Here is a 13,046-nt window from a genome sequence, read left to right on the forward strand (position 1 = left end):
GGCACGGGAGCTGCTCTGCGGTGCGGCCGGGCCGGGCTGGGCCAGGCTGGGCTGGGCTGGGCTGGGCTGGGCCGGGCCGGGCCGGGCCGGGCTAGGCCGGGCTGGGCTGGGCCGGGCCGGGCTGGGCTGGGCCCCGCTCGGCTCCTCTGCACAGCTACTTTCTAGGAAAAAGTGCAATTGTGACACTCTGCAGTTAGTCCCAATGTAATAAATCTGTATCAGCAGCAAAGCTTTTCATCTTGTGACCCCATTCTGAATCACTTACAAATATGGCAAACAGCAAAAGTCCATGTGGAATTTTACTGTCGCTCTTCCGCTATTGTGCAAGCGTTTACTCCAGTCCCCTCTTTGTCTAGTATCTTCCAAAGAACACACTTTTGAAATTCAAGTAACTGTTAAAAATCTACTATTTCTGCTTACATACAGTTGCTTTTCTTAAAGAACACCAAAATGTACCATACTTTGTAAAGTATTACTTCACTTTAAAAACTGTTTTCACACTTCTTAAATAGGTCTAATTAATCATGTGTCTGCAAGTTCTTCTCTTACGCTTCCTAGTGTAGCTCTTGACATTTTCCATAGCATTGCGGTTCCTGCTCTGGCAATTTCCATGAGACCCTTCGTAAACAGAAGCTGAGTCATATTTGTGACCTTCAAGTTATCTGTTTTACAGACAATTTCTGGAGAGTTAAAAATCACAACTTAGTTTATCCATGAGCAACTTGTGAACTCTTTGGGGAAATGCTACCTGAACCTGGTGACTTGTTTGGAAACAGAGACAGAAGTAACCTGTTCCATACAATTTCAGTTTGAGACATTGAGGTCCTGCCAGGAAAAATAAACCCAACCAAACCCCTTCTATAGGAACCCTTCCAAAAGGCATGCGGGAGGAGACAGAGGGAAAGCCGTTTTTCTGACTGAGTTTTGGCTTCCATTATTGCTTTTATATTCCCATGCTATTTTGTAATCCTTTCTGGTTCCCTCAGTTGGACACCAAAACGTTTCAAAGTCTGCCTTCTTTCTCTGAGTAGCCCATCATGCCCTGAGACTCAGCTGTCCGGTGCTCCTCTGCCCTTTGTGAAGTGTGTTTGATGCAAGGTGTGCACTTGCCTCTGACGGGGTGACCTTGCAGAATCCCTGTGGTGACTTTTTACGTTTGGGGGCCATAGCAGTATTTTTGTGTCAGGTACAGATTTTCCTGTTTTACCATACAACAGATTTCTCGACTATGTCCAAGACTCTGTACCTGCTTTCCTGCTTCGAGCAAAGAACTGGAAGGTCTCGTGTTCACTTCCACACGCACTGTTACTTTGTCTGCATGGCCTGTTTTGTTTTTCCGCAGGTCCGACCGTGGAGCAGCAGGGTGAGATGGCGCGGGCCGGTGGCAGGACGCTGGCAGCTCTGCAGCCAGAGCAGGTGACAGAACAATATGGCCTTGCTTGTTAAGCTGTGAATGTGTGGTGGGTTTTACAACACAGATTCATAACACAAATGGGCCCCTTGGGACGAGAATCTATTCTTTCTGTGCCAGGTCCACAATTTGGATTGTAGCATGCTTAAAGAGATGAGAAGAGCAGAAAGATAATGTCTTTTGGGTCTATGAAGTAATATATGTTTTCGTGTGGGGTTTGTATAAAATTTTAATAGTGTCGAATATGGCACAGAAATTGTGATCAGAGCTGCGGAAGAATTACCTGGAACAACTTGCTCCATTCGCTCTCGTGTGTAGTGCATGCAGAAGAGGAGCTGTAGGCACTCAGTCCCTGCTCTGCAGCTGGGTGGGCGAATGTGGCATCAGTTGTGAAGAACACAAGGTGATCTTAAAGGAAGAACATTGTGGGTTTGGTGAAGAAGACTGGACATGGAAAGCAAAATAGTAGAAAGCAAAGTCAAGGCTGAAGCAGCGTTCAGCCTCATATTTTGATGTGATGCAGCCTTCAAAAATTAGCTGGCCTCAGGTATTTGGGAAATCAAGACAGTGAGAGGATGTGGTTAACATAAAAGGACTGAAGGGGACCAGATGTCAGATAGCATAGACTATGTGTAAGAGATCTGTTCAGAAACTGTTTTCTCTTTCAGAGAGCCGAGATTATTTATCGTCTTGCTGATTTGCTAACTGACCAGAGAGAAGAAATTCTCTTAGCAAACAAAAAGGATTTAGAAGAGGCTGAAAATAAAGGTAATATTTCAAGTCCTTCCGTGGTAATCCTGTTGTCTTGAACCTCTCTGGGCCTTGAAGGAAATGAGCAAAACTAGAATCTTCTGTCACCTGGGATGGGGTGGCACGGCTGCCACAGATCAGTGAACCCAGGACCTTGAGAGTTTGTCAGCGTGAAGAGCGGCAGCTTCCTTAATTGCAGAAAACAGACACCTTCGTCAGAGAAGACCCTGGGGCCTTGGAAAACACCAAGCAGTGAATTGTAAAAACAAACAAACAAAACCCACCTCAATTTTGCCAAAGGAGGCAAAGGAGAAATTTGGACATACGGCAGTACCTGAAATAGGGCAAACCTTAAACTGTGGATGTTGGCGTTGCTTCATGTGCAAATCATTTAAACTGGCTAATGTGAAAATGTTGGGGGAGGGGAAATCATTGTCATATTTGAGTGGTTTTATTGTCACTACCAGACCTAATGCTGTGCATTTTTCATCATGGGTGGGTTTTTTGTTAGGGCATAGGAAGTATCTGATTTTTCCTTTGGTTCACGAGTTGTTTAAGCTGCTTTTGCTTGAGCCAAGGCAGGCCAATCTAACTCCAGCACCATTTTTTCTTTCTTTAGGAAGACTGGCACTTCCTTTGTTGAAACGTCTAAGTTTGTCTACGTCAAAGCTGAACAGCTTGGCTATTGGTCTGCGTCAGATCGCAGCGTCCTCAAAGGACAGCGTGGGCCGAATAATTCGGCGAACGCGAATAGCAAAAGACCTGGATTTGGAGCAGGTCACAGTGCCAATTGGTGTCCTTCTTGTGATCTTTGAGTCCCGTCCTGACTGTCTTCCACAGGTATGTGAGAAGGGTCGGTTACATTGCTGGGAATTCCTTGATGACAAAAAACGGGTATTTCTGTTGGTGAGCAAACGGGAGGCTGCAAGAAGTCTTGTCCTTTTTGTGAGGGTGCATTACTTTGTTTGGTTTTGTTTTGGTTTTGTTTGGTTTGGGGTTTTTGTTTGTGGGCTTTTTGTTGTTTTTGTGGTTTTGTTTTGTTTACTTTTAAAAATCCAACATATAGGAGTCATCTTGCATTCAGGTGTTGTGATTCCTGCATATGTCTCACGAAGGTATGTTCAGTGCCTAACTCACAGCTTGGGCAGCTCTTACCAATGAGCACTTGTTCTGTCTGTCCATACTGCATACAGCTGAACTGCAGGCGGGAATTAAAAAAGGAACTGTTTAATATAGATACTAGTAATTAACTGTAACTGTGGCGGAATATGTGATTAAAAAATGTTTAAAAAGTTAAAAAAGACACTGCGCAGAAGCTCCAGGCTCTGCGTGGTCTGTACTGATACTGCTGTGTGCAGTGAGGCACAATGACACTGTTTACTCACTTGCAATGAGATGGGCGTGATGAAAATTGGTGTCTAAGTTGTTAAGTACTGAAGTTGCTGGAAAGGCTAGTGAAAATCTCCACTACTGTACTGTACATGAATGTCATTTATCTCATGCCAGGAATAAGGCAGGCATCTTAAAGGCAAATATATTGGTCTGCAGCTCTGTGTGGGAGTATTACTGTGAGTAAATGCTCTTATGGTGCATGAAAATATGGGGCTGACCATATGCAGAGGCAACCTTGGTCTTACTTTGAGATTCTGGAATACCAAACTGGGAGGAAGGGCTGACACCCCAGAGGCTGTGCTGCCATCCAGCGAGACTGGACAGGCTGGAGGACTGGGCAGAGAAGAACCCGATGGAGTTCAGCAAGGGCAAATGTAGGGTCTTGCACTGGGGAGGAACAACCCCAGGCACTACTACAGCTTGTGGTGGACCTGCTGGAAGGCAGTTCTGCAGAAAAGGACGTGGGAGTTCTGGTGGATAACAGGTTGACAATGAGTCAACAGTGTGCCCTTGTGGCCAAGAGGCCAATGGCACCTAAGGTGCATTGGGAAGAGTGTGACCAGCAGGTGAAGGGAGGTTCCTCCCGCTCTGCTCTACCCTGGTAAGGCCACATCTGCAGAACTGTGCCCAGTTCTGGGCTCCCTAGTTCAAGAAGGACAAGGAATTGCTGAAGGGAGTCCATTGAAGGGCTATGAAGATGATTAGGGGCCTAGAGCACCTTTCTTATGAGAGACTGAGAGAGCTAGAGCTGCTCAGCTGGAGAAGAGAAGCTGAGAGGGGATCTGATCAATGTTTATAAATATCTCTAGGGTGGGTGTCAAGAGGATGGACCAGACTCCTTTCAGTGGTGCCAAATGATAGCATGAGGGGCAACGGGCACAGACTGAAACACAGGAGGCTCCATCTGAACATGAGCAGAAACTTCTTTGCTTTGCGGTGCCAGAGCCTGGCCCAGGCTGCCCAGAGTGGGTGTGGAGTCTCCTCTGAGACATCCACTCCCCTGGGATCCTGTGCGATCTGCTCTGTGACCCTGCGTGAGCAGGGGGGTTGGACTGGGGATCTCCAGAGGTCCCTTCAGCCCCAACCAGGCTGGGATTCTGTGAATACCTTACTGAGCAACTGCAATAGATTTTTGAAAGAAAACAAACATCTTAATTATCAATGCTATTTCCTACAATTAACATTAGGTGTTTAGGAAGATCAAGTGAGGTGTTCTCTAACAGATGAGCAGGTGTTTGAGGGTAAAGTGATAGGTACAGGCACTTTAAAAGGGGATGAGACTCAGCCAGTGGGCAGCTTGGTACTTGAGGACTGAATTTTGTGGGTGGTCCCCATTTCACACTGAAAGGCAGTGTGCTCTAGGCAAAGTTCCCCTCAAACGGAAAGGCACAAGTCTCCCTCGTCTACCAGTGTTACCTCCTTGCTGCCAGCTGTGCTCTTCGTAGATAACCAGTATGTTTCCCTGTTGAATTATGGTCTGTCTTTCTGGACTTCAGCCCTGGTCTCCTGCCCTGAGTAGCTGATGTCTCTCTCTTTCAAAGGAGTGTATGCTATACTTTTCAAATGCTCTGTTTTTCAAATAGGTGGACAAATTGTGATGCCACTGAGAATGGGATTGTGGTGAGGAAGACAAAAAGGGATAGAAAAATAGAATAAGTCTGGGAAGAGAGCTTTATAATAGCTGACGTAGTCCTAGGTAGAAAAGAACAAAAAAATAATTAAAAAACCTATCACCACCCCTCTGTTAAAGAGGTTTTCAGTTTGGTGGGGAAAACACCAATAAGAACTAGTGCCTGGAGACTGGGTATATGTTTTCAATAGCAGAAGTTATTTTTTAATCTAAATTTGAAAAAGCAGTGGCTTCTTTGGAGCATTTTTTAGAAAGATAGTCTAGTTGTGTTGCTGGACTCAAATAGATGGAATCTGGCACCTTAAACAGAAAGGCAACAACTTCAGGCAGTTCTTTCTGGCTATAAACATGAAAGCAAAGTGATACAGGTGATTCTGGGTCCATTGTCTAGAAGGTATTTTTCCCCACACTTACGTGTTGTCTGTTCGTGGCTTCTGTTGTAGGCAACATGATGCAAACGTCCTTTGTGTTCACAGGAAGAGCTCATTAGCCACTTTCTGCCAAAATGGTCAGGGACAAGATTTCCTGCACCTAACGCTGTTCTCCGTGGGGTGACTGCCCCATATTCACACCAGAGCCTGTGCCCAGGGTTTCCTCTGGCTTGTCCACTGCAGCCTCCTCCTGCCAATAGTACCCTAAGAACTCACGTTTGTTGCTGAAACACTAATACATGTTGTTTCTGGAGTTCAATGTGCTGTTACTTGTAATGACTTTTTGGTGCCATAAAATGAAAACTGTAGGTGAATATTGAGTAAATCAACAGTATTAAAAATCCTGTTCTTATTGGATTTTGTGGGTGTTATTCCAACAGAGACAAATTTCTTTTCTCTTTTTTTTTTTTTTTTTTAATATTTTGTAACAGGTGTCTGCTTTGGCCATAGCCAGTGGAAATGGCTTGCTACTTAAAGGAGGGAAAGAGGCAGCACATAGCAATCAAATCCTTCATCATCTGGTACAAGAAGCACTCTCCATTCATGGAGTCAAAGATGCAGTGCAACTAGTAAGTGCCTAGAATTAAATCAACTATTTCTTTGCTATGGTATGTATAAAAAGTATGGGCAGAACTTGAGACTTGAAACCACAGACTGACTATATTGCAACTACCACAGGTGAACACAAGAGAGGAAGTAGAAGATCTCTGCCGTTTGGATAAGCTGATAGATCTAATCATTCCACGTGGTTCATCACAGCTGGTCAGGGATATCCAGAAAGCTGCAAAGGGAATCCCAGTAATGGGACACAGCGAAGGGATCTGCCATGTGTATGTGGACACGGATGCCAGCGTTGAGAAGGTCACACGAATAAGTAAGTGGGGAGAGGGTGACTTGAGTCTCTTGGGTGTAACTGAACTTCATATTTGGAGTATGCAATATGGTTATGGTAACTGATAATTCATATGCTGTTCAAAATCTTTGTCATAAATGTTATGTAACCAGTTATCTACTCTTAAACCTCAGTCAGAGACTCAAAGTGTGAATACCCTGCTGCCTGTAATGCTCTGGAAACTCTCTTAATTCATCGAGACTTGCTGAGAACCCCGTTGTTTGATCAGATCATAGACATGTTGAGAGTAGAACAGGTTAGTCACTCATTCTTGTGTTTTGTTTTGTGTGTTTTGTTGGGTTTTGTTTTGGTTTGGTTTCTTTCTAACACTTAAGAAGCATTTGGTCTGGCTGATGTAGCCCTGTTCAATTTTATGATGCAGTAACACTCAAGTTATGCATATGTTTCTTTGTACACATAGATGAACTTACAGACAACTATCTCTGCTTCTCCACACAAATGCAAGTTTTTCTGTAGAAATTGTCTGAAAGCAGCTTCTTCAGTGCAACTGTGTGCCATTATGGGATAGGAACACTTCTTTTATATAGCAAAAATAATCTTCTGCTCTAGAAGAGCACATACACAACCCTTTCTCTACCCTTCTTAATTCTGACTTATTTGCTGTTAACTTACCAGACACAAAGCCTCTTAATCTTGAATCGATATATTTGGCTTCCCAAGTCAATTCCTCTTTTTTTCCATTCTGTTTCTGCTTCATCAATATTTTTAAAAGCCTTTCATCTTGCATGCCCTTATCCCCACCTGTTTTCCCTCCTAGTATATTAAAGGAACAGCCAAGGCCAGTATACTAATAAGTTGTCTTGATGTGGGTAATGTTTTGTCAGCAGAGGTGCATCAGGAGAGAAATATCCACGAAGGATTTTCACACAGCAGTATATGTTTGGCAAATAGAGTGTACAGACAGGTAAATTAATGCAGGTAAAATAAGCCATATGTTTTGATGATGTTGAAATGGTCATAGTAAAAGAAGCTGATAGTTAGTCAGGAGCAAGTCCTCACTTAGTGGATCTTTTTCATATCTTGTTTGGTTGTTTCTTAGGAAGAGGAGAGTGAAGGGTAGATCTCTGGGCTTTGGATGGGAGGAATGGGAGGACTGGTGCATTTCCACCGCCACCCACCTGGCTCCTAGTACAGAGGGGAGGATGTTACCTGTGTCTAATCTGACCTGAAAAGAAGAAACATGCAAATATTGGGCAGGATTATGCAATTAAAGTAACTTATAGTTGCATAAGAAAGTGCAGTTTTACAGATAACCTTTTAAAAGCCTTCACATTTTGCAGGCTTGTGCCTCATTTCCCATTTCTGTTTTGTCAAAATTTCCTGTGTTTCAATTGCATGGGAATTTCTCTGCCGCATCAGTTCTAAATTATCTCTCGTTGAGGTGTCTCAGCTGCTATGATTAAACTCAGGTATTGATAATGCATTAGTTCTTCTTTATAACAAATGAAAAATATCTGTGTGAGTTTTCTTGTTTTGGACCCAGTAACTCCGTTGTGTCTGAAACACATTCAGAGAGGGCTGGTGTTAGTTTACAAAGTAAAAGAGTAAAAGCTGTTCAAGATCTTAAGTCTTTTGTAGGTGCAAACTTGGAAACATTCCTGTAGTTATTCTCTGCACTGCACTTGCTTTCTTAAAACAAGGGCTGGCTGCAGCATTTTAGGTGTTTTCCCAGTACTAGTGTTGTACTGTCCTGCCTGGTGACTTTCCTCTCCAAATGATGTGATTTCTTTAAATACTTTGAAATGAGTCCTGGACTAGGAGCGTGTCATGGTCAGCAGCCAACCTAGCACTCGAGCTATTATTGTACCTTGTCGCTGCTTCACCAGTCTGATAGGTCTCCCAAGGTGTATGCTTATTTTTCTTACCCTGCCTGCAGTGAACATTTGATTCACCAATGTTGTGGGTTAACCCCAGTCAGCAGCTGAGCACCATCCAGCCACTTGCTCGTTCTCCCCTGCCCTAAGGGGGATGTGGGAAGAGAATAAGAGGAGCAAAAGCAAGAAACCTTGTGGACTGGAAGAAAGATAGTGGGATAAGCCAAGGAAAGAAGGAGAAGGAAGTGGAAGAATAAGAAAACAAAAACAAACCAAAGCCCACCCCAAACCCCACACAAGTGACACAAAACTGATGAGTCACCATCTGCCACAAGCAGACCAGTGCCCAGGCAGTGTCTGAGCCATGCCCACCTTCTTCAGAAACCCCCGCCCTCAGTTTGTATTGCTGTGTGACATTATACGGCACCGAGTATCCCTTTGGTCCGTCTGGGTCAGCGGTCGTGGTTGTGCCCCCTCCCAGCTGCCTGCACGCTCCCAGCCCTTTTGCTGGGGGGACAGAGGAGAAAAAGAGAAAGCCCTGGCGCTGTGCAGGCTCTGTTCAGTCACAGCTAAAATAGTGGTGTGTTTTCAACGCTGTTTTAGTCACAAATCTAAAACATAGCACTGTAGGGACTACTATGAAGAAAATTAACTCCATCCCACAGAGTACAAGAAGCCACACTTTCACCTGGAAGGCATCGGTGTGGTCAGCAGCACAGAATGTTTCTGGTATTGCAGGTGAAGATCCACGCTGGCCCGAAGTTTGCATCTTACTTGACATTCAGCCCTTCAGAAGTGAAATCTCTCCGCACAGAATATGGAGACCTGGAGTGCTGCATTGAGGTGGTGGACAGCGTCCAGGAGGCTGTTGAACATATCCACAAGTACGGAAGTTCTCACACGGATGTTATCATCACGGAGAATGGTTAGTGATCGGTCTGCTCCTTAAGCTACTGCCAGTTCTTGGTGTCACTGTAACTACTTACATTGCAGCAGTTGTTCTTGGGTCTGTAGGAGCCATAACCAGCTGGAGACTGATGGGCTGAATGTGGCTACAATCCTGTTCAGCTCAGAGAAAACATGTTGTTGTGTGGCCCTTATTCCAGGATGATAAGGGATGTGCTTGAGCAGTTGGCTCATAGCAAGTCAGCACATGCTCTTGCCAGGCAAATTGCTTTGTGTTCCTGTATTGTGCAGACTTGCTGCGTCAGAGGGTTTTGCAGGAACATCTCCTGAATCCTGGAGATGTCCTTAGACCTCTGAAGGCTGATGAGGTGAGCTGCTATAGTGCCTCACTGGAGAGAATAGAGATTGCAGTGAAGATCAAACTTTTGATCTGGTCATGTCATTTTTATGTCTTGCAAACAAGGACCACAAATATCTTCCCTCTGCCTCTCCCACTCCTTAACTTCCCACTTCTGCATCCCTAGTATAAAAGCTGCATTTACCTCAATTTACAGTTTCTTGCCTGTGTTGTGAATTTGTGTTCCTGTGTGCAGCTCTATGCTGCTCCCATCTGTAGCGCCTGTCCTGCATGCAGATTGAACACTGTGCTAGTTCAAAACCTAGCTAGAGCTGTGCCCAGCCAAAGGTTGACTCTCAGACCAAGCCTGGAACTCCCAAGGATCCCCTGCAGTAAGATCATGACGATCTATGGCCGACCAGTGTGTGAGTTGAGCAGGCTTCTGTTTCTGTACTTCCCACCGAGCTTTAATGAGCGTCACTAAAGGGCATACATTGGATACCACAGGGCACTGCCACGGGAGCTGGCGCACTAGTGGTTTGCTGGGGAGAGTATGAAATAGAGCTGATCTGTGATGTTTGTCGTGTTGCTGAGGGCATCTGACCGGCAGCCTTGCAGAGTCCTCTGGAGGACAGAGACATGTGCCTCTGCTCGAGCTCGCTCAGGTGTTGCATGTTCTATTTCAACTGGTTTAGTTAGCTGATTTCATGAGGTATTTCGGCATTGTATTTCCCAAATTTATACCTGCAATTGCAATCTAGTTTAGGATTTTTCATTATCTGGAACAATTTCATGTATGAGATTAATGGCGAGCTGACTCTGTAGTTTAACTGTCTCGATTTGACTGCAAAATGTTTGGGGCAGCTCTCCTTTCTCTCCAGTCATACAACTATCCCTGTTTGCAGGTTCACGAGTGGATGTATTTAGAATTACAGATCATTTTTCTTCTCATCTTTGCAAGCTTCTTGCAACATTTTCAGCTGTGTCTACTTGATAAGCATACTGGGAAGAAGGAATAAATAAACATGTCTTAGCCCAGGCTGTTTAAATACTGTCTGATAAGGTTGCATGTGAAAGTTGTGTTGTTCTGTCTGTTCACTGTATTGCGCTGTGTTTATTGGAGTGCATGAACGTTCTGTATGTCCTGGATTTTATTTTTCTCCCCATCTCTTTCCCAGAGGAAATGGCAGAGTTCTTCCTCCAGCATGTGGACAGCGCTTGTGTTTTCTGGAATGCCAGTACTCGGTTCTCTGATGGCTACAGATTTGGACTTGGTAAGACAGAAAATACTGTGGGGAGGTGACTGCAGGATTTGCTGTTGTGGGAAAAATGTGGCAGAGTGAATCCTGGAAGACAGAATTAGTCTCTGATCTTACCGTCTCATACATGGTTTTCAGGAAAGTGTACCATAGGAAAGGTTGAAGTCTAGACATTACATCCACATGGAACAACAGTTTAATATCTCTTTCTTGCCAGAACCAGCTAATACTGCTGTACAGACTATGTGGATTAATTTAGCAGTAGGGAGCAAGGGTGTTTTGTATCCTCTGAAGCTCTGTTCAATCAGAATAAAGTATGTTGCCTGCATGTAGATGATAGAACAATGCAGCACAGGATCTGAAATGGGTGAAGAGTTTTTATTTTGTTTGTCTTTCTAATGATGCTGTAAGTAATGCCGTGCTCCGTTCCTGTGGGCAGACCGAGCTGCTCTCCCGTGTGCCAGCCCTGCAGCGGGAGGAGTGAAGGGCAGGAATCAGCTGGCTATCAGGTGCTTAAATAAACTGGTGTGCGTAATGTGAATTGCAGAAGACAAGGGAAACATTCTTTCCTGAGGCAGAAACTCAGAAATCTCCATAACAGGCTACTACTACATCAGCTGGAACATTCAGTGTTCCATGTGATTAAAAAATTCTAGTTAGGGTCTTGCAATATCTCCTCAATATGATAAAAAAGGACACAAGATCACAATCTTGACTAATGTAGCTTTTTAAAAAAAATTGATTAAACCCTAAGGAAGCAAGTCTAAGATCCATGTACAGATACCCATCTCTCTCTGTAGCAGCCAGAAGTATACGCATTACAATTTATAATGTAATAGGTAAGCTCCTCTAACTTTTAAATTGGAACAGATGGCATTTGAAGAGGAGCAGAGAAAGGCAGGTCACTGGAAGGTGGGCAGCTGGTGTTAAATAAACGTGCAAAGCTGCTTAGTGTGAAGTGCACATCATTTTTGGATTAACTACCTGTATCTTGTGTGTTTCCTGCAGGTGCTGAAGTGGGAATTAGTACTTCTCGTATCCACGCACGGGGACCAGTGGGAATTGAAGGACTCTTAACTACAAAATGGTTGCTGAGGGGGGACAATCATGTTGTTTCTGACTTCTCAGAGCATGGGACCATGAAATATCTTCATGAGAGCCTCCCTCTCCCTCAAAGAAACACCAACTGAGAACATCGGGGCTGGGGAACCCCCGGGGATAAAAATTTCCTTAAGATGTTCAGGTTTCAGCACACTCTCTGGGGAGAAGTTTGTTTTTCATCTTTAGGAACGTTGTTCTCAGTTGCTGTGCAGTATAATGAATACAAAATGATCCCATCTGGAAGGTGTTTTTTTTTTCCTGCCTCTGTTTCCTTAGATAGTGTCTGCAAACTGACCTCAGTTTTTACAGGGGCGCAGACTTATTCAAAACATACAAGTAACTTAAGGAAAGATTTAAATATCTGCTGCATTTTTTTTATCCCAATGCTCTCTATAGCAAATACGCTTGGTGGTGGAGCATAATTTTTTTCCAAAGTATTTGTTTTATTCAAATATCTGTTCTAGAGAACAACCTTGATAGTTTTTTTCCTTTGGCAGCTCTCAAAAGCCAGGAAGCTTTACACTTAGTGTCTGATCACCCCGTGCAAGGGGATGGATGTTCCAAATGCATAGTCAGCTTTCGACCAAGAAACCTTTTATATCCAATTCTTTGTATTGTTGACTATTGTAGATAAATAACACAATTCTCTACTACGTGAACTTTGTTGTTTGTTTGTACCGAAGGTTTATTTTTCTCTAACATAAAAGTGACCCCTCGCCGCCCCTCCGCCGAGCGCAGCGCCACCCCGCGGCCGGGCGCGCCTCGGGAGCCCCGTCACCGCGCGCCCGCGCCCCGGCCGCGGGGTCAGCCAGAGCGTGCGCGGTGCGCGCTCCGCCCACCCGTTCCCCCGGCCGGCGCATGCGCGTCTCCCCGCCCCGCGGACTCGGGAGCGCACGGGCAGCGGGGCGGCCTGCGGGGGGATCAGCCCGGCACGGGGGGATCAGCCCGGCACGGGGGAGTTCAGCCCGGCACGGGGGAGTTCAGCCCGGCACGGGGGGATCAGCCCGGCACGGGGGAGTTCAGCCCGGCACGGGGGGATCAGCCCGGCACGGGGGGGATCAGCCCGGCACGGGGGGGATCAGCCCGGCACGGGGGGGATCAG

At 45.1% G+C, this 13,046-nt stretch overlaps 1 protein-coding gene across 4 annotated transcripts in view; it reads left to right on the forward strand.

Annotated features, from left to right (window-relative positions):
- The window catches only part of ALDH18A1 (aldehyde dehydrogenase 18 family member A1), a 30,548-nt gene extending 17,951 nt beyond the window's left edge, over positions 1-12,597 (forward strand). For all 4 annotated transcript variants that reach the window (XM_080347668.1, XM_080347665.1, XM_080347667.1 and 1 more), the window contains 9 exons: positions 1,343-1,416; positions 2,080-2,179; positions 2,781-3,001; positions 6,046-6,183; positions 6,293-6,488; positions 6,641-6,762; positions 9,080-9,266; positions 10,763-10,858; positions 11,852-12,597. In XM_080347668.1, the coding sequence (XP_080203794.1) occupies positions 1,343-1,416; positions 2,080-2,179; positions 2,781-3,001; positions 6,046-6,183; positions 6,293-6,488; positions 6,641-6,762; positions 9,080-9,266; positions 10,763-10,858; positions 11,852-12,033 (1,316 nt within the window). In that variant the 3' untranslated portion in view covers positions 12,034-12,597. The remainder of the gene's footprint in view (positions 1-1,342; positions 1,417-2,079; positions 2,180-2,780; positions 3,002-6,045; positions 6,184-6,292; positions 6,489-6,640; positions 6,763-9,079; positions 9,267-10,762; positions 10,859-11,851) is intronic.
- Positions 12,598-13,046: the final 449 nt, after the last annotated feature.

This window comes from Nesoenas mayeri (genome assembly GCF_963082525.1).
Source record: "Nesoenas mayeri genome assembly, chromosome: 7".
NCBI lineage: Eukaryota > Metazoa > Chordata > Aves > Columbiformes > Columbidae > Nesoenas > Nesoenas mayeri.